A 26,722-nucleotide genomic window follows, 5' to 3' on the forward strand; every position below is an offset into this window, starting at 1 on the left:
ATTGAAACTCAACAGGCGAAAAAACAGTTCCTTTATTCTTTGCACAGGCCAGGTCTCCCCTTTAAACTGACCTGTCCTTGTTTCAAGTCTTGGGGCCCTGCTGACTCAGTGGCAAATCTGATCAGTTATTTGATCCCAGGGGATAATAGAGTCCCGTGAATGGCATCTGTCTTTTCACAGGGGCATCAGAGTCCTTACTCCACAGAAGTGAGCAAAGCTTCCCACACCCCCTGTCTTGTAGACTGGTCGAGTTCTAGGCAATTTGCTGCTCTGCAAATGTAAAACGAGAGACACAGAGGCTACTAGCTAAGGGCACAGACTCAGAGCCAGACAGCCTGGGTTTGAATGTCAGCTCCTCTACTTACTAGCTGTGCAGCCTTGGGCGAGTGCCTTAATCTCTCTGAGCCTCAGTTTTCCCATCTGCAAAACGAAGATGATCATAATAGCACCTCCCACACAGAGTGTGGAGAGGAATAAATGAGTTAATATGTGAAGCACTTAGAACAGCTCCTGGCTCCTGGGAAATAGTCTGTAACTGTTCGCAATTATTATGCAGGATATAGAGGCAAAAGTAGCCCCCTCTGCCTTCTCTGGGCTCAAATGTAATTGTCTTTTGGGGTTCACTCAAGGCAGATGTCTCTCTTTCACAACATCTAAAGGGTTCTTTAAGGACTTCATAAAAACAAAAGGATTAACTACAGATGACTAAGCCCACATGATGGACACAGAACCAGGTACAGTAAATAATGAGCTTAGGCAGGATTATATTCCTACAAACAACACACCAAGTTCTCCTGTTCTTTGTCTGCAATCCCCCTACCATGAGGGAGCCAGTGGCCAAGGAGAATGTCTCTGTGTGCCCAGGATAATCTTGGGTGGGCTCCTGGAGGAGGCATCCCTCAAGCAGAGGCTTGAATTCAGGACTTGCCAGGTAGAGAAAAAGGCTGGGTACACCAGGCAGAGAAGAGCACGCTGGGAGCAGGGTGAGGTAAGCAGGCACCTGGGACACAAGATTTAAGGAGGCACTCACTCTCAGGGTCGTGTAGGAGCAGGGTCAGCACCTGCACATCCCTGGGAGCGAGCGCCTCCTTAAATTTTGCATCCTAGATGCCTCTCTTGTGTCACCTTAATCCTGGCCCTGGAGAAGAGCACGGGTAAGAGCCTGGAAGGGTGAAACAAGTCGGTATAACTAGCAATGTCCAAGTCATGAAAGACTGCTTGAGGACAGAGATCACTTGGAGCGAGGCTGAGGAGTTGGGCTGGGGCCAGATCATCAAAGGCCTTCTGCGCCAAATAAAGGAGTTTAGCGTTGGTCTAAAAGTGACAGGTAGCCAATGAAGAATTCTGAACCGGTCCACAACATGATCAGATGTGCATGTTAGCAAGATTCTTCTGGCACTAGCATGGATGGCAGATTGGTGGATGAGGGAAGAAACTGGAGATTGGGAGGCCAATTCAGGACTCTATTGAGTCCATGCCCAAGGGACAGACAATGATGGCCTGAAATAGGGCAGTGCCAGTCAGAAGTAAGGAGAACTCACTAGAGAAGTGGTTTGAAGGTAGAATTGACAGTACATGGTGACTGATTGCGGATGAGGTTTGATGGGAAGAGTCAAAAATGGCACAGTTTAGAAGCCATGGGGAGTTATTAGGTAAGATAAGAAGTACATGGAAGGCAGTTATCAGGGCTTCCCCAAGTCCAAGGGAAACCTCCCCACGGCCCATTTGTTTTCCATAGGATGCAGTCTCTGGGGGTCAGATGTGTCTTACCCTTTGTACGGTACCCACACTCTCTAAGTATCGCTGACCTGAGATGAGCCACTTCCAGACCCCATCCCCCCATCTACTCATTGGCTTTCCAAGTGGCCTTAAGGTTGTCCAAGTCCTTTTAAAGACTGTGCAGCTGGGCTCAGACCGACACACCACCAAGTCCAGCCTACCATTCTGGACACGCAGGCCCCAGGGCTCTGACCTGCCTGCGTGATCTGGCCTGGGGCTCTGGGAGGCGGGGGAGGAGGACGCCAGGGGGTGAGGGCCTGTCGGGAGGCTGGAGAAGCTTCAGCCGCCTGGGAAGAGCCTTACGAGAGACAAGTGGGATCAGAAAGGCATCTGGAGGGCAGCTGGGCTCTGAGGTGCTGTCCAGAAGGGCTGAGGCAGCGATGCGGGGGAAGGAGGGCCGTGTTCGGGGGCCAAGCCCGGAGCAGGGGGCGGTACTAGGGCTCACGCGGGGGCACACACCAGGATGAATTTCCTCGGAGCTGGCTACAGCCACGCACACTGACCTCGTGCTCCACTAAAGCCCTCATATCCCTTCCCATGAACTTCAGGGAAACTGTCCCGCCCTTCCTGCACTTGAGAGGTTTGGAAGATACCAGCTCTGCACAGGTTTCCCGACATTCTCATAAAAATAAAGGGAGTGAAAAAGCGAGTCAGAGCTCTTTAAAACCTTAATTAAAGACACCGTCGTTTCCTTATTTAACTGAGGGTTGCTACCTCATTTGGGATTATTAGCAAAGCGAGACAGCCTTTGTTGTGTTTGACAAAGTGATTAACTCAGACTCTAGGTGAGTTTTGGCTTTCTCAACATCTTTTGATGTGCTAAGATTCCCCGGTGAGAACAAACTTCATCAATTACTTAAACAAGCCATTACCCTGAGAGCACGATTACCAGTGAGGCCCAGTCTACTAATTGGCAGATGAAGAGATAGAAACGAACTCAGGCTCTGGCCTGGACCCTTACCTGTCAGGGAGGAGTGAGCGTCTTTTAAATTGTCTCGCGGCGATGTTCCTGCTGATCTGGGACGACCTGGTTATTTTTCCATCTCCGCAAAAATGCATCGTGGGTGACTTGAGTCTTTAGAACCCAGAAGCTGCCCGTGGTTCTCGGATGAGAATCTCATTCTCGTGGGCAGGGCTACAGGACTCGGTGTTGGGGGAACACAGAAGCGTTCACAGAAGCAAAATTCTTGCTTGAAGGGAGTTGGTAAGAAATTCTTTGGCTTGCTTTTTCCCTCACAAGAGCCAAATCCTCCAGCTCCTGGGACGAGTGGGATGAGGCAGGGGCTTCTGTAGGGTGCTACGTCTGAGCTGACAGTCCCCTGACACAGAAGGAATTCAAGGCCTAAATAAAAGAGGCAGGTTTTCATTTTTAAATATGTAAACATATAAAATTAAATTTATAAATTTAGATATATTACAATAAATTAAAATATATTTTATTTTAAAAATATTTACTATAAATATTTTTTTTCTCATTTAATTTTTATGGGAGTATAGTTGCTTTACAATGTTGTGTTAATTTCTACTGTACAGCAAAGTGAGTCAGCTATACGTATACATATATCCCCTCCTTTTTGGATTTCCTTCCCATTCAGGTCACCACAGAGCACTGAGTAGAGTTCCCTGTGCTATAAAGTAGGTTCTATTAGTTATCTATTTTATACGTAGTATCAATAGTGTATATATGTCAATCCCAATATAAATATATTTTTTAATGCACTAAGCCATGACTCTTTTTTTTTTCCTCTCCCCACCTAGAAGAGAGGTTTTGGGGAAGATTTTTTGCTGCATTTATATATGTCATTGGTTTTTCCGGTGGGGGGAAAGGGGAACTCAGTCTAGTTAAATTCAGTCAAATAACCAATACTTAAAAAAAAAAAAATCCAGAAGTGTTTCATAAATATCAGACACCTAACTATGAATTTATATTCATAAATATCAGACACCTAATCAGACACCTGGCCTTGTCACATAATTCAACTGCTCTATTTTTAAAACAGAAAGATGAGTCACGTGAGTATTTGTATTGTGAAACTACTTTCTGTGCTATCTCCATCATTCTTCTCCTTTAATTCTCACTGGCACGAAAGGGCAAGGTGGCTTCCAGAACCCTTCCGTGACAAGTGGCAGAGAAATGGGGAACTAAGGCAGAGGCGGGGCTGAAGTCCCCTCCCTTTTTTTTTTTTTTTACATCTTTATTGAAGTATAGTTGCTTTACAGTGGTGTGTTAGTTTCTGCTGTATAACAAAGTGAATCAGCTATACGTATACACATGTCCCCATATCCCCTCCCTCTTGCATCTCCTGCACCACTTGCTGCCTTCGGTCCTAGAAGGTGTCAGCTGGTCTTCTTGGGTCGGGCTGGGCTCCGGAAGGCACACCTTAGAAAGCAGAGCTCACTCAGTGTTAAGGCAGGTGCCCAGCGCTTCCTCCACAGGAACCCCCAGAGCTTGCTCTTCTCAGGGGCCTCCTGGGACACCCCCCCCCCCAAAGCAGCAGCCTCTTCCAGCACCTTCACCGGCTACGGGTGACACAGTTCTTCTTTACTGTGCCAGCTTTCACACCTCTGTCCTCAGTTTAATGGACTTTTGGAAATTGGCTTGCTTTGGAGGGCCCTGTTTTTTGAAAACTAGCCTTGGGGGAAAATAATAAGCATGAGGACCATTTGCCATTTTTTTTCCAGTTCAACAGATATGTACCATCCAATAGTTGGACAGAAGAAGTGCTCTTAAGTGATCAAAACACATTTCAGCTGGCACATCCTCTGACACATGATGCTTCTTTGCTGCAAGGATCATAATGTAAATGCTTAATTGACTGCTTGGCATTAGCCATTGAATGTGTGTCGGGTCTACTAGGCTGTAAGTGCCATGTTCCTGCAGCTTCCCTGGCGCCCAGCACATGGCTGGCTTGTAGGAGACACTCATGTCCACCTGATGATTCTTTTTTTTTTTTTTAATAATTAATTAATTTATTTATTTATGGCTGTGTTGGATCTTCGTTTCTGTGCGAGGACTTTCTCTAGTTGTGGCAAGCGGGGGCCACTCTTCATCGCGGTGCGCGGGCCTCTCACTATCGCAGCCTCTCTTGTTGCGGAGCACAGGCTCCAGACGCGCAGGCTCAGTAGTTGTGGCTCACGGGCCCAGTTGCTCCGCGGCATGTGGGATCTTCCCGGACCAGGGCTCAAACCCGTGTCCCCTGCATTGGCAGGCGGATTCTCAACCACCGCGCCACCCGGGAAGCCCCACCTGATGATTCTTGTAACGTGTCACTTGTAACATGTTGGTTACCATTAGCCCTAACAGTGATGAAGGATGTCATTCCCAGGACTATTCCCCTTTGTGAGGGTAAACTGCTATTGTAGTTTGTAATAAATCCAATGTCAAATGCAGACCAGCTCTCTTAGGTTCTGAGAAATGAAATACAGGACAACAAGGTTCATTAGAACTAATTCTCCACGTATACTCTGAAAAAGGACTGAGCTTCCTTCATCGTTCTCTGGCTGTGGTGTTAGACTACGAGCTGAGCCAGGGCAACCTAGACAGAGCACATTTTTAAGTGTGGCCTATTTGGACCAGCCTCGAGAGCCCCATCTTCCTGGAAGTGCCCTTCTGGACCATCCGTGCGTGGCCAGTGAGATCATTCTAGGGATTTCCCGGGCTTTAAAATTTCCCATTGTAAAGTGTTTATTTTTACTGTTAGTTTTGCTTTATGGAAGTGGTAATGGTTTTCATTTATGGTCATGACATAAAGTTTCCTTTTATTTAAGTTTATTTAAAGGAAAGTGGGAAGCAAGTGCTAGCCTAGGTGATTTGCAGATATGGCAAAAATTGTAAAGATGTTGTACAAATGACTGAATTTAGAAGATTAACCTCTTAACACCAATTGAGATTTATTGACTCAACTGACTGAAGAGTTGGGATAAAAATGGAAAAGTTAGTTAACTCTACGCACTATAATAACCAACAATGGGGTGACATTATTGTTTTTAAAGTGTAAGCTTTTCTTTAAAATACTTATCTGTCTGCTGTTTAGGTGGTAGGGCCCCCAAAGCCTGGTTCGGTGGCGCCTGAGGCAGAGGCTGAGTGCCTTGCGAGCTCTGGGCGGGCCTGCTCCCCACCCCTCAGCAGCTGGGTCATCAGTTCTCTCTAAACAGGAAGCCCTGATAACCTCATGGTCTCCACCCCAGACACTTCTTTTCAAGCACACTCCCAAATACAGTCAGCATCTATATACAGTACAAGCTGGTGCGGTAGCTGAATAATGGCCTCCAAACATCGTAATCTTCAGGACCTGTGAATGCCACTTTATATGGCAAAAGGGACTCTGCAGATGTGGTTAAGGGTCTTGAGATGGGGAGAGTAGCCTGAATTACCTGGGTGGACCCAAAGTGTAATCACAAGTGTCCTCAGAAGAGGGAGACAGTAGGAGTCAGAGTCAGAGGAGTTGATGTGATCCCTGGAGGCAGAGATTGGAGTGATGTGGCCATAAGCTAAGAATGCAAAAAATGGATTCTCTCCTGGAGCCTCCAGAAAGACCCAGCCCTGCTGACACCTCAACTTCAGACTAGTGAGACTGATTTCGGACTTTTGGCCCCCAGAACTGTAAGATAATACATTGTGTTATTTTAAACCACCAAATGTGGGGTTATTTGTTAGAGCAACAATAGGAAACGAATGCAGCTGGGAAAGATTAATTTACTGGAACAATTCCTTAACTTTCTGATAGGATTCACCATATTGATCTTTTATGTAATGTACCACTAATACATTTAAAATAATTCTAATTACAAAGGATTCAATTCACAAGTTTCAAAATCTATTAAAGGTTTTGAATAGGCATCCACATGGCTGAAATCTCAAACATGATATCATGAAGTATCACCAAGAAATACAGTGGAAAATCTTCTTCCTGTTATGGTCCCTAGATATCATTTTCCACTAAAAGGAAACAGAGTTTCTCGGGATAATGGCTGATTCAGGTCTGGGGCAAGAAACGTGCAAGATGTACCTGGAACAACTTGTCATTTCAGAGAGTGGGGAAGCTGTTCTCCCAAAAAGTACTCGGGAGCAAACTTACACGAGCTCCCACTATCCAAAGTCTGATGAAAAAAATAACCATTGCAATGGATCAAAACACATCAAGTATATTTAAATTCCTGAGTTCATAATGATACAAAAATAGCATGTGTACCCAATGTAAGATGTTATGGAATCAACTCATTATTTTGGAAACTAACAATAAAAGGAAAGAATCAAGCATTGATCCTACTTTTCTTATGTGAACTGTCCTTAGCAGAGGAGGGTAAATTCAGAATTATTCTAGCTAATAAATGAAGAACTATCACCACTTTGCAGCCCCTGGTGAATGAATAGATTTAGGTGGTAATCCTCACAGCTGCTAAGTTCATAATAAAAGAGACAAGTAGATTGTGAACCTCCTGTGGAGAAGTCTTGCAGAAAAAGCCTCTGGATCAGTGGTTTTCAAACTTGGCTGAACATTGGAAACACCTGAGGATCTTTTTAAGCTGCCAAAGCCCAAGTCACACCTTAGGCAGTTAAGTCACCACCTGGGGGTGGGGCGTGAGGGGGGCGTGGGGTGGATGGGACACAGGCATCAGAAGTTTTTGAAGCTCCTCCAGGTTCAGACAAATCTGGGAACCAATGGTTTAGATTCAGCTACTAGGACTGAAGAACGGGTTAATCTACACCATGGGAAGCAACCAGCAGAATTCAGACTGTGGGAAACCCTACAAGACACCACCTGGTTTTGTTGTGTAAAAATGCATAGGGAAAAATGGGGGTGGAAGGAGAATTTAGAGACTTAAAAATACTTCAGAGGCGTCTGACCCAATTACGAACATGTGGCCCTTATTTAGATCCTCACTCAACAAACATACTGTAAAGAAAAGTTGTGAGACAATTGGGGAAATTTAAACACTGACTAGATATTTGAGGTTACTAAGGAACTATTTTTATTTTGAATTGTGATAATGATACTGTGGTTATTTTTTGAAACAGTCCCTATATTTTAGTAAAGGGTATGGAAATATTTACAGTTGGAATGGTTTGATGTCATGGATTTGCTTCAAAAAAATCTGGGCATGAGGTGGGGGTGGGAATAAAGCTGAGACGAGATTGGTCACAAGTTGATAATTGTTAAAGAGAGTGGTAGGTACCTGGGAATTCATTTTACTATTTTGCCTACTTTTGCATTTCCATACTAAAACATCAAACTAAACATCTCCTTCCTGCCCCTTCCTCATCCCCACAGTTCCATCTGTACAATTGGTAAACTCTGCAATTAACTTCTTATTTTGACTTGTAGAGATATTTTTAATAAACGTACAAGCTTATACAAATAATGTTATTTTTCTCTCCCCATTTTTTTAAAATAAATGGAAACATACTAAACTCAATTTTCTGCATCTTACTATTTTCATGTAATATTGTATCTTGATGGCTTTCCACCTTCGTTGCATAGTACACTATTGAATGGATGCATCATAATTTATTTAAACAGTCCCAAACAGATGGGCATGTAGGTTGTTTCCAATCTTTTGCTGTTATAAACACGCTAAAATAAATACCCCTGTACATATTTATGTTCACGTATATGTGTAGAACAAATTCCCAGAAGCAAATTTGATGGATCAGTGGATAAATGCATATGCAAGATACTAGAAAATAACCCTCCTTATGGGCTTGTACCAGGATAGAAGTAGAAGAGATGGAGAGAAGTGGGCAGATATGGAGACGGGGCTAATTTGAAGATGGAGCTAAAAGTATTTGCTGATAGATCGTACGTAAAGTATGAAAAATAAAAGAGAAGAATTAAGCATGTCTAATATCAGTCAGCTTCAAGTAAGTTCTGCCTGGGTAATAACTGACTCCCTTCATGCCCTCAACAAATCTCAGTGATTTACATCAACAAATATTTATTTCTTGGTCATGCTAAATGTCTATCATGGACCACTTCCTTCTTTGCTCCTCCTCGTCTTCATTGCAGAACCCAGGCTTCGGGAACAGCTCTCGTCTGGGAGACTGCTGGCCTCATGGCAGAGGCAAAAGGACAAATGCCTCATCATGTGCTGCTCTCGAAGCTTCTGCTTGGACATAGCACACATGGTGTCTTTTCAGGCTCAGCTGGCCAAAGAAAGTCACGTGATCAGCCTTATGTAAACAGGGTAGAGATGTATAATCCTCCAACTGGGAGGGATTGTCATATTTTAAATAATTACACACTCTACCATGTCTCAAAGGTTTCTGGCTTGAGCAATTGGTGGGTTATGGTTGTAACAGTGATACAGAGATGAAAGACGAGAAAGAGCTTTAGGGGGAAAATTGGGTTCAGATTTAGGTATGTTAAGTTTAAAATGCCTAATACACATCAAAAGGGTGCAGCCGAGGTGGTGTCTGGATAAAGGCGAGCTCAGTGGAGAGAATGGAGCTAGAGATAGAAATGTGGAAGTGACTGACATATAGATGGTGTTGAAAGTGATGGGACTAATAGAAGGAAAGGAGCCAGAAAAGACTCTGAGAATCAGCCCCTGACTCTGAGGATCAGCCCCTGAGGAGTGACGTCATGAAACCAAGAAAAGAGAATGTTTCAGGAAGAAGGAAATGTTCATCTGTGTCGAAATGCTGCTGAGAGGCTAGTAAAAAAGAAAAAAAAACTGGCAAGAAATTACTGGATTGACAAGATCAAAACCATGGCTGACTTTGACAAGGGCAGTTCTGGTGAAGTGGTAGGTGCAGAAGCTTACCTGGGAAGACGAAGAGACTATGGCTATAGAAGGGAAGAGAACATGTCTAGATAATGCTTTTAAGGGATTTTACTGGGAAGAAAAAAGAAAACTAAGGCAGTGGCTGGAATCAAAGTAGTTTGCTTTTTTCCTTTAAGATGCAAGACACTAGAATATGTTTGTATGCTGATAGCAGTGATCCAGTAGAGAGGGAGAAATTGCTGCAACAGAAAGAAGAAACAGTTGAGAATTCTGAGTAAAAGCAGAAGTGAAGCCATTGGCTTTAGAAAGACAAAGACTCGCTTTCTCTCTCATCATGGTCACCAGTTAATTAGTATCTGTTATTATTATACCTTTGGTTTCTAAGAAACCTGCCTTTGTTCTCAGTATAGTCTCTGCCATGTTCTCATGCAGTGGTTTATCAACAACATCTTAGCTTAGAGGACAGGAAGAAACAGGTTAGTGGAGTTCACACAGCACATGTTTGAAATGTGACAACTCTGACTCAATCACTTAGCAGCGCTGCCACCTTGGGCACACTAATTAATCTCCTTAAGTATTAATTTCCTAATCAGTAATATGAGAAGAATATTTATTTCTACCTCTATATAATTGTTGGCAGGCTAATACAAGACAATGCATAAAAAGTTCTTGGCACTGTCCCTGGTACATAAGAAAGATTAAAAATTATTATAAATAATAATAATAATCATATATCTCTCTTTGTCTATATAAATGTATTTTTCTTGTGCTGTGACAAAGTTGTTGTCAGACTACTAACTACAATGACTGTTTTTGTGGTTCTTACTGGGGAAAGAACTGCATATCAGTCAGATAATTATGTATTTGTTCAGTAGTCCTCCTTTTCTTCCCCAGAGGAGTGAAGATTATAAGAAGTCTCCTTTTCTGGGTCTTTGGGAACAAACTATAAATGACTGTTACTTAATTTCACGGATAGAGATGGACAGGATTCAAAAGCAATGGGAAAGTCTTTCAACTCCAAAATATCCGTCCCACTGAGTTTTGTTTGTGTGCATCTTACAGCACATTTTATATTCAGAAGTGTCCTATTAGAATGCAACTATCAGACAATGAAAGTACTACATTTCAAAATGTGTGGGATGCAGCTAAAGAAGTAATAAGAGGGAGATTTATATCCTTAAAGGCATTTATTAAAAATAAAATAATATTGAAAATAAGTGAGCCAAAATGTTAAGAAGCTAAAGGAGGGACTTCCCTGGTGGCACAGTGGTTAAGAATCCACCTGCCAATGCAGGGGACATGGGTTCAAGCCCTGGTCCGGGAAGATCCTACATGCTGCGGAGCAACTAAGCCCGTGCGCCACAACTACTGAGCCTGCACTCTAGAGCCTGCGAGCTACAACTACTGAGCCCATGTGCCACAACTACTGAAGCCTGCGCACCTAGAGCCCATGCTCCACAACAAGAGAAACCACTGTAATGAGAAGCCCACACACCACCATGAAGAGTAGCCCCTGCTCACCACAACTAGAGAAAGCCCACGCCCAGCAAAAATAAATAAATAAATTTATTTTTTTTAAAAAAAGCTAAAAGAAAACACATACATACACACACACACACACACACACAACAAAGAGTAAACCCAAAGAAAATAGTAGGAAGATCATAATAAAAAATGAGCATAAAATAATGAACTAGACAATAGCAAAAGAGAGAAAACTAGAAACGATCAACAAAAGTAAAAAGTTGGTGCTTTGAAAAGATTAAATAGACAAACCTATAGCAAGACTAATCAAGGAAAACTTTTCCAAGAAAACTAGGAATGGAAGAAATGTCCTTAACCCAATAAAGGATATCTGTTAAAAATCTACAGTAAAATCTTATACTTAATTTTAAAACATTAGATACATCCCCATAGAGTCAGAAATAAGAAAAAGATGTTCTCTCTTACTGTATCTTTTAAACATTGTACTAAAGGTTGCAGCCAATGTGATAAGAAAAGAAAATGAAAAGTGAGACAAAAGGATTAGGAAAAAGAAGAGAACAAACTGATATTATTTGCATAAAATAGAATTGTCAGCATAAGATATCAAAGAGAATCCACATGTAAACCAGAAGAAATAATAAGAAAGTTTAGCAGGATCATGATTACAAGATTGGCATAAAAAACAAATGGTGTTCCTACTTATAAGCAATAAAAATAACCAATATATGTAAACAGCAAAAAGATACTCTCTGTGCATAAAATTACAAAATGTTACTAAGACAGAGAATGAATCAATGGAGAGATATAACATATACACAGATGAGAAGACTCAGTGTTGTAATAACATTGGTACTAATTTATAAATTTAATGCAATTCCAATAAAAATTCCAACAGGATTTTTCATCAAACTAATTCTAAGATTAATATGAGAAAGTAAGATATACTTTCTCTATACTATATACTCTCTACATAAAAAGGTGTAATAGAATTATAATAGTGAGGCATTGGCATAAGTCAGACAAATGGATCAGAATAGACTCAAGCACCTATCTTACGGAGGTGTATGATGGAGGCAGCATTATAAATCAGTGGGCAGAGAGGGGTGGTGCAGCAAGCACACTGTCTCTTTGCCAACCCTTTATAGAGATGCGCTCAGCTGTGGGGCAAGATTATTTTTCCCAGCGTCCCAATGACTTATCTGTTCTGATAGGCCACCTCTTACTGTAGAACCTGGCTTAACACATCATCCTCTGATGATTGATTTGGCTTCTCAAGTACCTGAAAAGGAGGTGCTCTGAGTAGATACATCAGTTTCTTGTTCCTGGAAAAGGACACCTACTCTTATAAATTAGTTAATGAACATTCTGGTTTGCAGGTTATATCTTAGGAGCTAACCTAACTGCTACTAACTGACACACGAATGAATGTACACTAGATGGTTTCCAGCCCTGAGAGCAAGGTCAAGAGAGGGCACTGAACATGAAGATGAGGATGTGAAAAGAAAAATGAGGTGCTAAAAGGGGAACTGAGAAGACCTCATATGGAAACTCTATTTCCAAGAACTCATGTCTTGAGGCATGACTGAAGCAATTTCTATATAGTTTCTTTAATTGTTGTTGTAGGGGAAGAATGGGGCAAGGAAGAAGGAAACAGAACTTAAGTCAACTAACAAGACTGTAGCTAGTTATTTTCTAAACAAAGTCTGTTCAGAATTCCTCTGCTAATCCTCCTCTCCCTGCCCAAATGTGTGCTTGGAGTCAACTCACAGTCACCTATTGATGACTGCTCATTTCCCAACTAGTTCTTTAACCAATTGGTGTAGCACAATTCTGCCTGCCACCTAGATAAACTGTGGTGGGAATAAAGGGGAAAAAGAAAGAGTAATTTCAAAGTTGGGAAATATTTTTTAAATTGGAGGACAAGGGATGGCAAAAAATGTTCTCTCTCTCTCTAGGAATGAAAAAACAATGCAGACATCGAGATACACTGATGTGTCTACAAAATTTGGAAAAACTTTATGAGAGTGTTTGGTGAAATGGATACACTGACACTGAGACTAACTGGGACAAACTCTCTGGAAAGCCATTTGGCATTGCATGCCAGTGTTTAAAACCAGTGACTCAGGAATTTCAGATCTGGATAAGCTTCATGTGTAAAGTGCCAGAAAAGCTTGACGCATAGAGATGTTCATTGTTGTGGCATAACTTAAATTAACTAAAAAATTGAAAACACCCTAAATATGTAACAATAAAAATAGTTTAGTAAATTATGATATGTCCACAAGAGGAATATACAGCCATAAAAATAATATTCATAAAGGATTCATAACATGGAGAATTTTTTCCTTATGGTAAATGGAAAAAGTGGAAATATAGAGAAACAGAAAAAAATTATAGACAATAGGATCTCAGATATATAAAAAATATACTCAGAAAAAACTACAATTATAATAAAATGAGGGTAGGCTTTGTCCCTAATATTTCTAGATTTTTTTGCTCAATTTTCTGTCAAGCATTTCAAGATTCATTTTCTGGAAAGCTAGCAAACCTCATCTTCAGCTCCCATGTCTTAAAATCTTTTGAAGAGGCAAAAATTTAAGCCCTTGTCTAATAAAGTTTCTGATGTGGTCACAACCTTTTATGGAATTGCTGGCAAAGCCTTTAATGGTCGTGCATGTCACCAAGCGTAGAGTAACCATGACAAAGGGCTTCTCTTCTTCAAAGTTGGAACAGGTGGGTTACCTCGCACCCCCAGGCTTTACTTCTTCCTGGAACACCGTGATTTTTATCCCAGGAAAATTGATATTTGCCAAAAGAATCTTTCACCATTTCAAAAATATCAATAGCTGCTGAAATTTCCAAAAGCAGCTCACTAAGTAGACATTCTTTTTTTTTTTTTAATAAATTTATTTATTTATTAATTTTTGGCCCCATCGGGTCTTCGTTGCTGTGTGGGCTTTCTCTAGTTGCGGTGAGTGGGGGCTACTCTTCACTGTGGTGCAGGGGCTTCTCATTGCGGTGGCTTCTCTTGTTGCAGAGCACAGGCTCTAGGTGCACATGGGCTTCAGTAGTTGCGGCACGCAGGCTCAGTAGTTGTGGCTTGCGGGCTCTAGAGCACAGGCTCAGTAGTTGTGGCGCACGGGCTTAGTTGCTCCAGGGCATGTGGGATCTTCCAGGACCAGGGCTCGAACCCATGTCCCCTGCATTGGCAGGTGGATTCTTAACCACTGCACCACCAGGGAAGTCCCAGTAGACATTCTTTGATAGGGATTGTGAAGACATAAGGAATGGGCCTAGGAGCTGGCTGTTCCCAGAAGCACACAAGAGAGAAGACAACTCCTCTATGGCCGTTGCTTAAGATACACAATGAGGGACTCTTGGAGGACAAGCCACTGTTTGACTCTTTTCTACTTTGGCTCCAACCTCAATCAGCTCATCTCTTTAATACACAATTTATCAAAATGTCCCCCAATTTATCATGAGCGGCTGCTTGGGCTAAGCGATGGGCTGACCACTCTTGTTGAATGCATCAAGAAAGGGCTTTGTCTTGGGGAAGACAAAGTATTGGGGAATTTCTTATGTTGAAAATGATCCCATGTGGTTCCATTTATTTTGAGAATGGACAGTAGAAGGAGCACCACTGGTACGGCAGGATTTGTATCCTACAGGGATAACTGACTACTTTAGTTGTAGAAGTAAAACCAAAGGATGCTATCTGAAGCTACTGCATATCCTTTCCGTTGTCATTTTCCAACTTAAGTATCCTTAATGTAAACAATGATAGATGTTCATGTTCATAATTGTGGAATACACTTGCATTAGTTCCCATCAAAGAGAAGCTATTCTAAAAATCGCAACATGGTGGTTGCACGATGTCTGCATATTACCTGATTTACTAGCATCCCCGGCCACCAGCACTTTTCTGATGGCTCAGGACTTAATGGCCCAATTTGACATAAAAAATAAAATTTTCACAATGACAATTTAAAAAAATAATAAATTTATTTATTTATTTTTGGCTGTGTTGGGTCTTCGTTGCTGTGCGCGGGCTTTCTCCAGTTGCGGCGAGCAGGGGCTGTTCTTGGTTGTGGTGTGCGGGCTTCTCATTGAGGTGGCTTCTCTTGTTGTGGAGCACGGGCTCTAGGCAGGCGGGCTTCAGTAGTTGTGGCACACGGGCTCAGCAGTTGTGGCTCGTGGGCTCTAGAGAATAGGCTCAGCAGTTGCAGTGCACGGGCTCAGCTGTTCCGCGGCATGTGGGATCCTCCCAGCCCGGGACTCAAACCCTTGTCCCCTGCATTGGCAGGCAGATTCTTAACCACTGTGCCACCAGGGAAGCCCCCCACAATAACAATTTTTAAGGTAACAGGAGACATTAAAAAAATTTTTTTTTTCACTGACTCTCTAAAACTCATTCATGGGTATTCCTGGTGTACCAGTTTCCTAGAGCTGCCATAACAAAGTAACACAAACTGGGCTGAAAATACCGGAGTTTGTTGTCTCACAGTTCTGGAAGCCAGAAGTCTGAAATCAAGGTTTTTGCAGGACCATGTTCCCTCTGAAATCTGTAGGGAACAATCCTTCCTTGTCTCTTCCTAGCTTCCAATGGTTTACTGACAATCTTTGGCATTTCCTGGCTTGCAGCCACGTAACTCCAATCTCTGCCTTTGTCATCACGTGGCATTCTCCCTGTGTCTCCATGTTTCACATGGCGTCCTCTTATGAGGACACCAGCCGTAATGGATTAGGGGTCCACTCTACTTCAGTATGACCTCATCTTTAATTACATTTGCAGCCACCCTATCTCCAAATAAGATAATATTCTGAGATACTGGGGGTTAGGACTTCAACTTATTTTACGGGGGTGCGGCGGGGGGGTTGACACAATTCAACCCCTAACTCCTGAAGTCCATGGATTCTGGTTTAGGAGCCTGCTGAGACAGAGCGGAGCCTGGGACCAGAGAATATGAAACATGGATGCAGAGAAGGAAGTGGGAGCAAATGGAACCCAGTTTGCAATTTTGCTCAGAAGTCTGGAGACAGTGATCTCTCCCTGCAGATTTTAGTGCAAGGCCTCTAGTTACTGATGGCAACATTTGGCCAATTCCTCGCTGAAGACACTTAAGTTCTATACTTGACTCCAGGCTGCAAACTGAAGTTTATGGTTGTGTCCAGAACATTCTCTGCTGATGCCATATGCTTGGAAATGTCTGAATTTTGTGCAGAGACACACAGTGGTATTTTTGTAAGTGGAGTTACATAATTAGGGCATGGGCTTGCATGATAATTAGCATGTGTAATTAGGCACAGACTTCTTGTCCTTTAATTAGACAATCAAGACATCTAATTACAAAATTAAGAGGTAATTACGTGGCCCAAGATCGACATATTTCTTTCTACCCATTAGAGATTACATTTAGAAAATAATTCACAAAAACTGATGAAAAAAATGAACTAGAAACCAGATTTGAGGATGTTGAAGGGAGTGTTAAGTGGACTGGTAAGTCTCCTCTGGTCTTTCCTCTTACGTGTGAAGGGGGTTATTTGAAACATCATAGTCTACTTGAATAACTTTTACACACTCTGCTGTCAACCTTTGGCATACACACTAATGAAGAGGAATGTTGGCATGACTAATCCACATAATTCACACATGGCTCTTGAGTGTGCTTTGTAATTACACTTGAACGTGGACTTAAATGTGATGTCCTGGGGATTCATTCAAACCCAATAATGCAGCTATATGGTGGAAACCTTGGTCAGGAGAACTGGAGGAGAGCCCACCTTCCCTTTCTGCCCTGGCTTGGCTCTCCCTGTGGCCACTTTAAAGGTAGATGCTTTGCTCAGAATAACACAAATCAACAGTTAACCTGTTGTCCTTTCCCTGAATATTTGAGTATTCATTGAAATGTTCTTATTTTAAGTGCTCCTTATTGGACAGCAGGCAGCAAAGGGGAAGGTTCGAGTCTACAGCAAACATTCCATCTTTCTAATGATAAGTGAGTCTTAGAGCAGTGGGTTTTTTTAAGTTCCAGTACTCCTATGAAGTCTGGCTGTATGAATATTCTCTATATTTTTCCTTGCTCTTAAATTGAGATTTGGCTGATCTTTGCATGATGCTAAACACCCAGTTTGACTCATTAATTTTTCTGAACTAACTGAACTTTTGACCTAACTGGCTGGCTGATTAGGGATTACAGCCATATGTCCAGGTTTTTCTAAGCCAATTCTGACTTTCACTGTGTTATCCCTCTGTTCCCATAAACTGTTGAAATATCCTAGTAATTCCAATGTTTTGACAGCCACACTGCACTTCTCAGACTGCCGCTTTCTCCTGGAAAGTGGCACAGAAATCTGTCGGGCCACGTTTCCTGATTTTGGGTAAGGAAAATATGCTTCCCATATGGTTTCAGGCCATGAAAACAGACATAAAGAGTTTGTAAGTGGTTGGTGATGAGGTCTTGTCTCCATGGTGTGTCCCTTCCATCCCTATTTTTTATTTTTCTCTATTAGGCCATGGAATGTGATGAGGGAAAAATTATATCCAGGGATCACTTTTGACCAAGGAAAACCACATATTTGCACAGGGAACTGATTTTTGCCATTGTTACTTTTTTTGCTTTGCCTTGTAAGACAATTGTTCATGGTAGATTTAAAGGCCGAGGAGCTGAAGTGGGGAGAGGTGCAGTTTGGTTGGTTTTTTTTGGGGGGGGGTGCCCACGCTACACGGCTTGTGGGATCTTAGTTCCCCAACCAGGGATCAAACCTGGACCCTAGGCAGTAAAATTGCAGAGTCCTAACCACTGGACTGCCAGGGAATTCCCAAGGTGCAGTTTTAAAAAAAAATTTACTGGGACTTCCCTGGTGGTCCAATGGGTAAGACTCCGCGCTCCCAATGCAGGGGGCCTGGGTTCGATCCCTGGTGGGGGAACTAGATCCCGCACACATGCCGCAACTAAGAGTTCGCATGCCACAAGGAAGATCCCGCGCACCTCAACTAAGACTCGGAGCAGCCTAAATAAATTAATTAATTAATTAAATTTTAAAAATTTTACTGATGGAAATTGTAGGTGGGGAAGGGGCATTTGGGCTACGTCATCTCTAAGCGGACTTCCAGCTAAGAGATCTGAGGATGACTTATCTCAAGCCTGTTAATCAGGAGGAGTTTACTGAGCTCTATTCATGCCACTCCCTCACCTCTAGGCCTCCACCTCTTCAGTCCTTAGATGCTGTCAACTGGAAACTTCCTCCACCCTTACTTCTGGTGAACTCAATAATTCTGATTTCTAACAGGGCCAGAAGTGTGAATGCAAACCTGTGTCTTGGTTTTTAAAATGTGCTTTTCCCCTCAGGTACGCCACATCAGCATTTTCAAGACTAGAGAAGCTGGGCATCAGACATCCCAAGCCTTCTCCTTTTATTGGAAACTTGACATTTTTCCGCCAGGTAAGGGCTACCTTCCACTGTCTTTTGGCATACGATGCTCTGAGCCCAGTGCAGCTTTACCCACAAAGCATTGCTCTCGTCTAGGTCGCCCACACCCAGGGAGGTCTATGTGTGAAGGTGCTACGGGATGAGCCTTCCTCTGCTTGCATCAATTCTTATGTGATGAGAATGATCCCTCACTGATCACTCATCAATACATACTGAGTCCTGGCATCCATTCATTCATCCAAAAACCCAATTAATGAGTGTCTAAGGTGTGCCAGGCCCTGGAATGTGGAAGAAGTAGAAGTTGCCCATGCCCTAGCGCTAGCGTGGGTGGTAGAGATGGTAGCTGAGGTTGTCCTTCAGAGGAGAGGGAGTTTCATCAGCGCTAGAGTCATCCTGGAGGACTTCCTGGAGGAGGGAGTCTACAGGAGCGATAGACACACACACCAGGTGGGGAGCAATGACGTGTATGATGGCACCATGTGAGAAATAGGGCACAGCTTGGGAAGCAGCCTGCACTAGAAAGAGGAGATTGGGGAGTGCCAGGGAACACCGCTGTGTGTGTGTGAGAGAGAGAGAGAGACAGGCTAGATCACTGACAGTCCAGAAAGGCAAGTGAAGAACTGTGCGTGTCCCATTACTGCTGCATAGAAGTGGGGAGGGGGACACCAAAGAGGAAGATTTCTCTGCAAGGGGGAAGATTTAGGTCAGGTCTATAGAATCCAACTGCTGTTGAGGTCTGGATGTGGTGGCCCGGGTGGAGATGAGAGTGAAAGAGAAGAACAGCGGGGGCAAAATTAGTAACTCTTGTGGCGAATCAGGTGTGGAGGATTCAAGGGAGAATGGCCGTGAGTTGACAAAAATCAAAGGTCAGGAGGTTGGCTGGTTTAAGGAGGTGCCTTTGATTTTCCAAAGTAACATGGAAGTGGAAATGCCAGAGGGCATTTGGAGATAGGGGCCCAGGACTCTATCTTCGAAGGTTATTTTTTTTCCTCACGTTGGGTTTTCTCAGAAGCCGGATGATTTATTCTGCTAACTCCTGGGGGTGCTGCCACCAGACCCAACATCAGGAGCCTACAGATCCTGCATGTGAAGAGCCACTAAGCCAAACAAAGGCAGGAAGGACGAAATTGGGGCCAGTCCTGATAATATCCCCTTAAGATCTCTTTAGGATTTCCCCACCCCTGCCCCCGGAAAGGCTGGCCCTTGGCGTTAGATAGAAAATAACATAGGCTATTTCTGTCCTTTTTCCTTCCCATCTCAGTTTCTCTTCTGTTCCTTTCTGTCCCTTTCTCAGTCCAACACCCCTTTCCACTCTTTAGTGCTGTTTCTCTCTTCCCAGCGTTTTTTTAAACACCTCCTTCTCTCCTATCTAGCTCAGGGGTGGCCAGGCCACAACTTTCAGCTCACCAACAGCGTCTCATCAAGGCTCCCCATGAGCTCCTTGGAGCAAGTGTGAAGACATTTCTAAGTACCAAAACAGAACAACAAACCAGATAGGAAATTGAAGCAAATAAATGTCACATATTTCTGGGGGGAAATGATCAGTTGCCTTCAGTCGAGTAATTAACTTAGTCTCAACATTTTGAGGAAAGCTGTATCCCCGTCGATGTGACAAGAGCACTGTGCCCTGCCTCTGGATAATTTCCACATAGGCTCCTTTTCTGTTCGTCACCCCTGTAGCTGCAAACCCTGCCAAGTTCTTGCTAGAACATAGTTATTTCATCGACCGTTTCTACAGTCACATGAGCTTTCCTTGATAGACGGCAAGCTTAGACAGCGTAGCTAGATTTAATGAGCCTGGGACGGATTTCCATTACGAGCATCCACCTGTTCTACCCCCCAACTCTCTACTCTCACCCACACGTTGTACATCTGCCTGACCACTCCATTCCCACAGCACAAGTCTAGAGCGTTTTCCTCTCCTCCGCCTCCATCCCAACCCGAGAACATTTTCATGTTTACTTCTTTCCCACAACACGATGGATCCAGCCATCTCCAAGCCTTCACCCATACCATCCCCCTGTGTACATCTGCACACATACTCCGCCCCTGCAGCACAGTGGGTCTAGCATTTTCTGACCCTCTACCCCTACTCCACCCCATGTATATCTCCAGGAATCCTCCTTTCCCACCCCAAAGTGTGTCTAATATATAAAGTCGCTCTAAGGTTCTTATGCTTTGAATATGTTGATCTTAGTTAAAATTTAACTTGGATCGTAATTCAGAATTTGTGATAATTTGGGTACACTCAGCAGACATTTACACATATAGTGGCTGTGAAAAGAGGTTTTGCCCCAAATAATAATAATATAAACCAAATTGCAGAGGAGAATGTGAACATGGTTGAGAAAGCAAACAATTTTCAAATATTTTAGCAGCAATTATACAAAAACAGGATAAGTACAGATGATCTCTTCTGTCCATTAAAGCAGAGCTGACTGAGACTTTCTCTTGGCGATATTGTTTTTTCACACAACTAGTTTATTCTAATACTCCAAAGTACTTGAAAACAATATAACTTCAATTATTTTTTATTGTTTATGTAATTGTGTTCTCACTATTCCAGACTTCCTTTCTGAATAAGTTTGAATGTTTGAAATGTTGTTTCATCTGATTCTTACTACAGTGCTCTGTTTTCTGCAGGGTTTCTGGGAAAGCCAGATGGAGCTCAGAAAGCAATACGGACCTCTGAGTGGGTAAGAAGGAAACTCCATTCTTCTACCATATATTTTGATTTGTGTGTGTTGAATTGATATGGAAGGAATGACAAGAATGGGAATGTTGCATGTGTTTATAACTTTTGAGCATCCACAAAGCGAGGGCCCAGCAGTATAGACAGGGCTGCTAGAGAAGACCCCAGGGGTCCCCAGTGTGCACGGTGCTAGCCTGAAGAGCACCACTTCCCAGCCTCTAAACCCTGACCATCTGAGTCAGGCCCTGGGTGCCTTGACCATCTCTCACCACTGTGCCAAAGCTGTGCTGCAAAGGACACAATGGCCCTCCACACCTCAGTCTAATTTGCCTTGACAACCCATGGCAAGTCTTTCCCCATGAACTTATCTAAACCTTATTTGGACCTGTTTTGTTCAACCCCATGGGTAAAATATGCTGTCAGCTATATGGCCATATAATCTACTATCCGACACAGTACACATTTGAAAGTTAAAGGGGGTGCTGTTCCTAATTACCCCAGAACAACAGCAGAAACTAACAGCAGAAACTAAGACTGACCGGGATATACTGGGTCACATGGTCACCCTAATTCTCAGCCACGTGAAGTAATATAGGCCTTCCCCGTATTTTTCCTGTATTTTCCCTCTTTATGCTTCAGAGTATGCTTCTTTAAAAAAAAAAATTGGAGAATCTGACAAACAAACCCATGATCAGACCATTTACCCTATTCAAGACTTAACAGACTTGAATCATCTTGATTCTCAGCACACATCCTTCCACACTGGAGTCCTAGACATTTTAGTCTTTTCTCACGCAGCTTCCCTCAGCTACCGGATGGATGATTTTTGGTAGCTCTTTTGCAGATTTTCAGGTCTCTGATAACTTTTCTAGGTGCAGCAAAGTTCTGTGGTGTCCCTACTGTATATCCTAACGGGGTCCAGTGGTTTGTGAGCCCTTCTATCCATACGACATGATGCTTGTTCCCCCAGTGTTGATTTTCAAAAGGGATTCACTTGTATTCTTTGTGGAAATGCCAGGAGATCCACGGTTTTGGCCAAGTTCTCCTTAGTTTGCTATCACTCTTTAGTTTACTGTGTAACACTGCAAAGGTAGTACATGAAGATATTCTACTAGATGGTCTCTGATTAGCTTGTTACTCTTGGATAACAAACTACTCCAAAATGCAGTGATTTAAACACAATAAGTTATCATTGATCATGTGCCTAAGGGTTGGCTGGAATTGGCTGATCTAAGCTCGCCCGGCTGGGAAGCTCAGCTGGGCTTCCTGGTGCTTCTGCAGGTGCAGCTGGGGAGGTGGCTCATCTAGGCCAGGCCCAGCTGGGGCAGCTGCGCTCTGCACTTGTCTCATCCTCCTTGGAATGGCAGGCAAGCCAGGGCAGGCTCTTCTCACGGTGAAGGCAAAGGGTCAAGAGAGCAAGCCCCAAAATACAAGAACATTTTAAGTTTCTGCTAACATTCTATTGGCCAAACCATGTTATATGGCCAAACCCAAAGTCAAGGCAGAAAGCGCACTCTGCGTGCAGTGAGGCCAAAGCAAGTTACTCGGCCAAGCCTGACACTGATGGAGCAGGGAGATGTATTCCTCTAAAGGAAGAGTGGGGAGATGGTGCATATTTTTAGTAATAGGGAACTCCACCTCACTCTCTAAGATTCCTTTTAGCTTGGTCTTTACTTACTTTTTTTCTTTTTTTTTTTTTAGTTCATAGCTTCCTGCTTTAAGCATAGTAGGTACTCAAGAACTTATCTTTCCAACAGTCTCATTCTGCAGTTGACTTGACATTGACCTTGGAGACTGTCTCATACATTTCTGAGACATAGCACTGACTCAGAAGGATGGTGGCTTCCCCAGAATTAGAAAAAGGCCTTCCTGAGTTTGAGTTCTAGGAATTACCTCCCTGGAGTACTTCTGTACAGATTTTCAGAGTACAGCCCTTGGGTATTTTAAAATAATTTTTAAATGTCAGATGAAGAGTTTAAATGGCACTGTATTAACTGGTGGATTGTGTGGTGGTGGTGGTGGTGGTGGTGGTGTGTCTGTGTGTGTGTGTGTGTGTGTGTGTGTGTGTGAGAGTGAGAGAGAGAGAGAGAGAGAAACAACTGATTCCCTTGACAACAGGATGTCCAATCAACTTTCACCCCCAACTTTAACACAAGGTACCCTTTTCTTTTCAAGAAAACTTAAATCATAGAGAATGATTTCAAGTGAGGTTGTAGAGAGAGAAATTGCAGTATCAACTCTCGTAAAAAGGGAAAAAAATGAAAGGTGATGGCATAATTTCTTCATACAAAGCTATCAACTTTTTCTGCTTTAGAAAAAATGATAAGCCTTAAAATGCTGACTTCTTTTTCAATGCGTCCACTGCTGGATTGAGAGGCACTGCAGTGGTGGGGTAAAGTCCTGTTTGAGCTCTGTAACCTGGGTGAGACTCAGTATGAAAGGGTTTAACTAGTCTATATTTAAGGTCCGTTCTAGCCCTAAAAATTATTTTGTTACTGCTTAAATTTGAACAAAATGGTTTCACTGATTGGGAATGGCAAGGATGGACCATGATCAATGAAAGATCCTTCTTTCAGGAAATGATTTGGTTTGAATTGTCTTAACTTTTAGACTCCTTCTGTCATTAGGAAACATTATTGATCCCATGTTGGTCCCCTTAAAATTGAAGTAGTAGATTGATTCATCATTTGACAAGTGAAACCCCATGCAGTTGAGGCCATACAGAGATACATGTGTCCTTAGATGACGGGGCAGTACTATATGTTGGGAGAAAATGTGGGCAGAGGGGGTCTTCTCTTTACTCTGTACCTGAAAACCAAACCTGATGATTATTTATGCTTATTATCTGTTGTCACCATAGCAACTCAGTCAGAGTTTGGGTCCCAAAACTGGAAACCTGCTTCTTCCCCTTTTCCCTTTCCTGCTTTGAGGAAGGTAGTGCTGGAGAAGCCTTCCACTGAGAGGGGCTGACAGCACCAATGTTTATTACCATCACCAAGACCACCACTGAGAATCCAGTGTCTTCACCAAGTGTCTAATTATGCCGCCTGCTTTGCTAGGCCCTGTGCAAATAAAACTATGCACATTGTCTCTGGCTCCTTTGAACTTGACTGTAAAGCAGGAGGGCTGGCATGCACACCTATACAACTTTTCTTCACAATTCATGATTAGAACGCCCTTGAACTGCACGTTAGTTCAGTAGCCCCCTCCCTTACCCTCGAGGGGTATGTCCCAAGACCCCCAGCAGATGCCTGAAACCACAGACAGTATTGAACCCTATGTAAATCATGCTTTTCCTGTACATACATACCAATGATAAAGTTTAATTTATAAATTAAGCGCAGTAAAGATTAACAACAACAGTAATAGAACAATTATAACAATATATTGTAATAAAAGTTATGTGAATGTGGTCTCTCTCTCTCAGAATACCTTACTGTACAAGTTTAATGCCTTTTCCATCTTAACTAAGCACTTATCAGGCACTGTGGCCATAACTTTTACGGTTTGTGGTGTGGCAGCAAAACTAGCAGAAATTTCTTTTTCCTTCTTCAATTTCATGGACGGAAGATTCGTTCTTACTGTAGATCTTGGCAACCTCCGCATATGATTTTTTTCTTTCCTTATTAAGTGGAGAACTTCCACCTTTTCACTGAAAGGAAGCACTTTATAGCTTCTCTTTGGCGTATCCAAATTGTCAGCATCATTACTCTTGTACTGTAGGGCTGTTATTAAGTAAAATAAGGGCTACTTGAACACAAGCACTGAGATACCATGACAGTCGATCTGAAAACTGATTTGGCTACTAAGTGACCAATGGGTGGGCAGGATATGCTGGACAAAGGGATGATTCACGTCCTGGGTGAGTTTTATGGCAGGAGATTTTATCACACTGCTGAGAACATTTTAACACGTAACCATTGAACACTTATGAAGTGTTTATTTCCGGAATTTTCCACTTAACATTTTTGGACCACAGTTGACCACAGGTAACTGAAACCAGGGAAAGCAAAACTGCAGGTAAGGGGGGACTAATGTACCCCTGGCAACATACTATGAAGAAAGAAAGGCTTTACTGCTTTAGATAACCTTCAATTAATGATTACTTGTTAACTCCTTCAGTCTGAGATTGAGCCCCAAACTGGATTTATATTCCTTCCCAAAGCCTAAAAGAAGAGTATCAACATAATCATCATACATTTGTGATTGAGTGTAAACAGGATAGAGATTATGTTCCCTCCAATTCGTGACTAACTTTGTAAGCCAGTGGATGACAAGCATTTATTGTGCTGTTACTGTGAATTACTTAGAAATACATACACAGCAGCCTACGTTCAGCTCACGTGCAACTCCTAAAGGCTCCTATCCAAAGCCCCTTTTCCCCTTACCTCATCTCTGTTGTAAGTGGTAGCTCTGCAGTTATTCTTTTATTTAGCCTCATCCCCATTTCTTTTTGCCCCCCGCATCGCTTTCATCTTGATTTCTAGTAGACACTTAGTTCCGTCTTGTTGAATTTGACTTCCATGCTTCCTGGTATCCATCACCCATGCCCCTCCATTTGATTCCTGTATCCATCCCTTCATCAAGCCAGATTTGTTGAATAATCTTATAAACTCCCATTAGAACATTAGGTTGTGAGTAGATAAACATACACATTGCACATAATTCATAAAGTACAAAGACACAGAAAAAAAGTAAAACGGACTCCCACCTCGAACCCTCAGCCAGTCCTCCTCAGAAGCAAACTGTTATCAATTTCTGAATACTCAAATGAATAATATATGATAGATGTAGGTCTTCACCTTGCTTTGCTCATTAATGATATTTGGGAAATTGTCCCGTTTCAACACACTCATTCTTATTAAATGCTGTTCTATTTTTTTAAAGATTCCACTGTATAGATGTATGCTAATTTTAAAAACAAGTTCTCAGTTGATGAACGCCTTTTGCTTTTATAAACAATACAGCAGTGAATATTCTTGTGTATACATCATTACTATCTTGTGTAAGTATGTCTGTAGGATAAATTCCTCGAAATGGAATTATTAGGTCAAAGATTATCTACATTTTTATTTTGGTAAATATAGCTAAATTGCTCTCACTAGGGAGCAATTTACACTCCCATAAATAAGCAGATGAAGGCACCTGGTTCCCTCACACATTAAAAATGTGTGGTCACAGTTTTAAATCTTTACCATTTGATGGTAGTTTTAACTTGCATTTCTCTAATTATGAGCAAGTTTGAGCATCTTTTCATAGGTTTAAAATTTCTGAAAAATCCTTTGCCACTTTTCTACTGGGTTATTGATCTTTTCCCGATTTATTTGTAGAAGCTCTTTATTTATTAAAGAAAATAGCCCTTCACGAGGGGTCTGGGTCACTGGAAATCTTCTGCTTCTTCATTTAGCTGCCAATGAGAGTGTTCAGTTTGTGAAAATTCATGATCAGTACACTTTTCAATAATGTATATGATGCTTTTCTGTATGTAAGTGTATTATACTTTAATAAAATGGGTTTTTAAAAGACTTGCAATATTACCAAGCTGCTTCAGTCAATATACAGTAATAATTCACCATTAAAAAAAAGAAAATAGCCCTTTATGTTTAATAT

The 26,722-nt window shown here is 42.3% G+C and overlaps 1 protein-coding gene across 3 annotated transcripts in view; it reads left to right on the plus strand.

The window, feature by feature from the left end:
* Positions 1-26,722, plus strand: part of TBXAS1 (thromboxane A synthase 1) — a 151,013-nt gene that overhangs the window by 17,462 nt on the left and 106,829 nt on the right. For 2 of the 3 annotated variants that reach the window (XM_082473035.1, XM_082473034.1), the window contains exons 2-3: positions 18,339-18,432; positions 21,064-21,116. In XM_082473035.1, the coding sequence (XP_082329161.1) occupies positions 18,339-18,432; positions 21,064-21,116 (147 nt within the window). Of the gene's footprint in view, positions 1-17,809; positions 18,433-21,063; positions 21,158-26,722 lie in introns of those variants that run through there. The other variant, XM_082473036.1, reaches the window with a different exon arrangement.

Source organism: Balaenoptera physalus (genome assembly GCF_965194825.1).
Source record: "Balaenoptera physalus genome assembly, chromosome: 8".
NCBI lineage: Eukaryota > Metazoa > Chordata > Mammalia > Artiodactyla > Balaenopteridae > Balaenoptera > Balaenoptera physalus.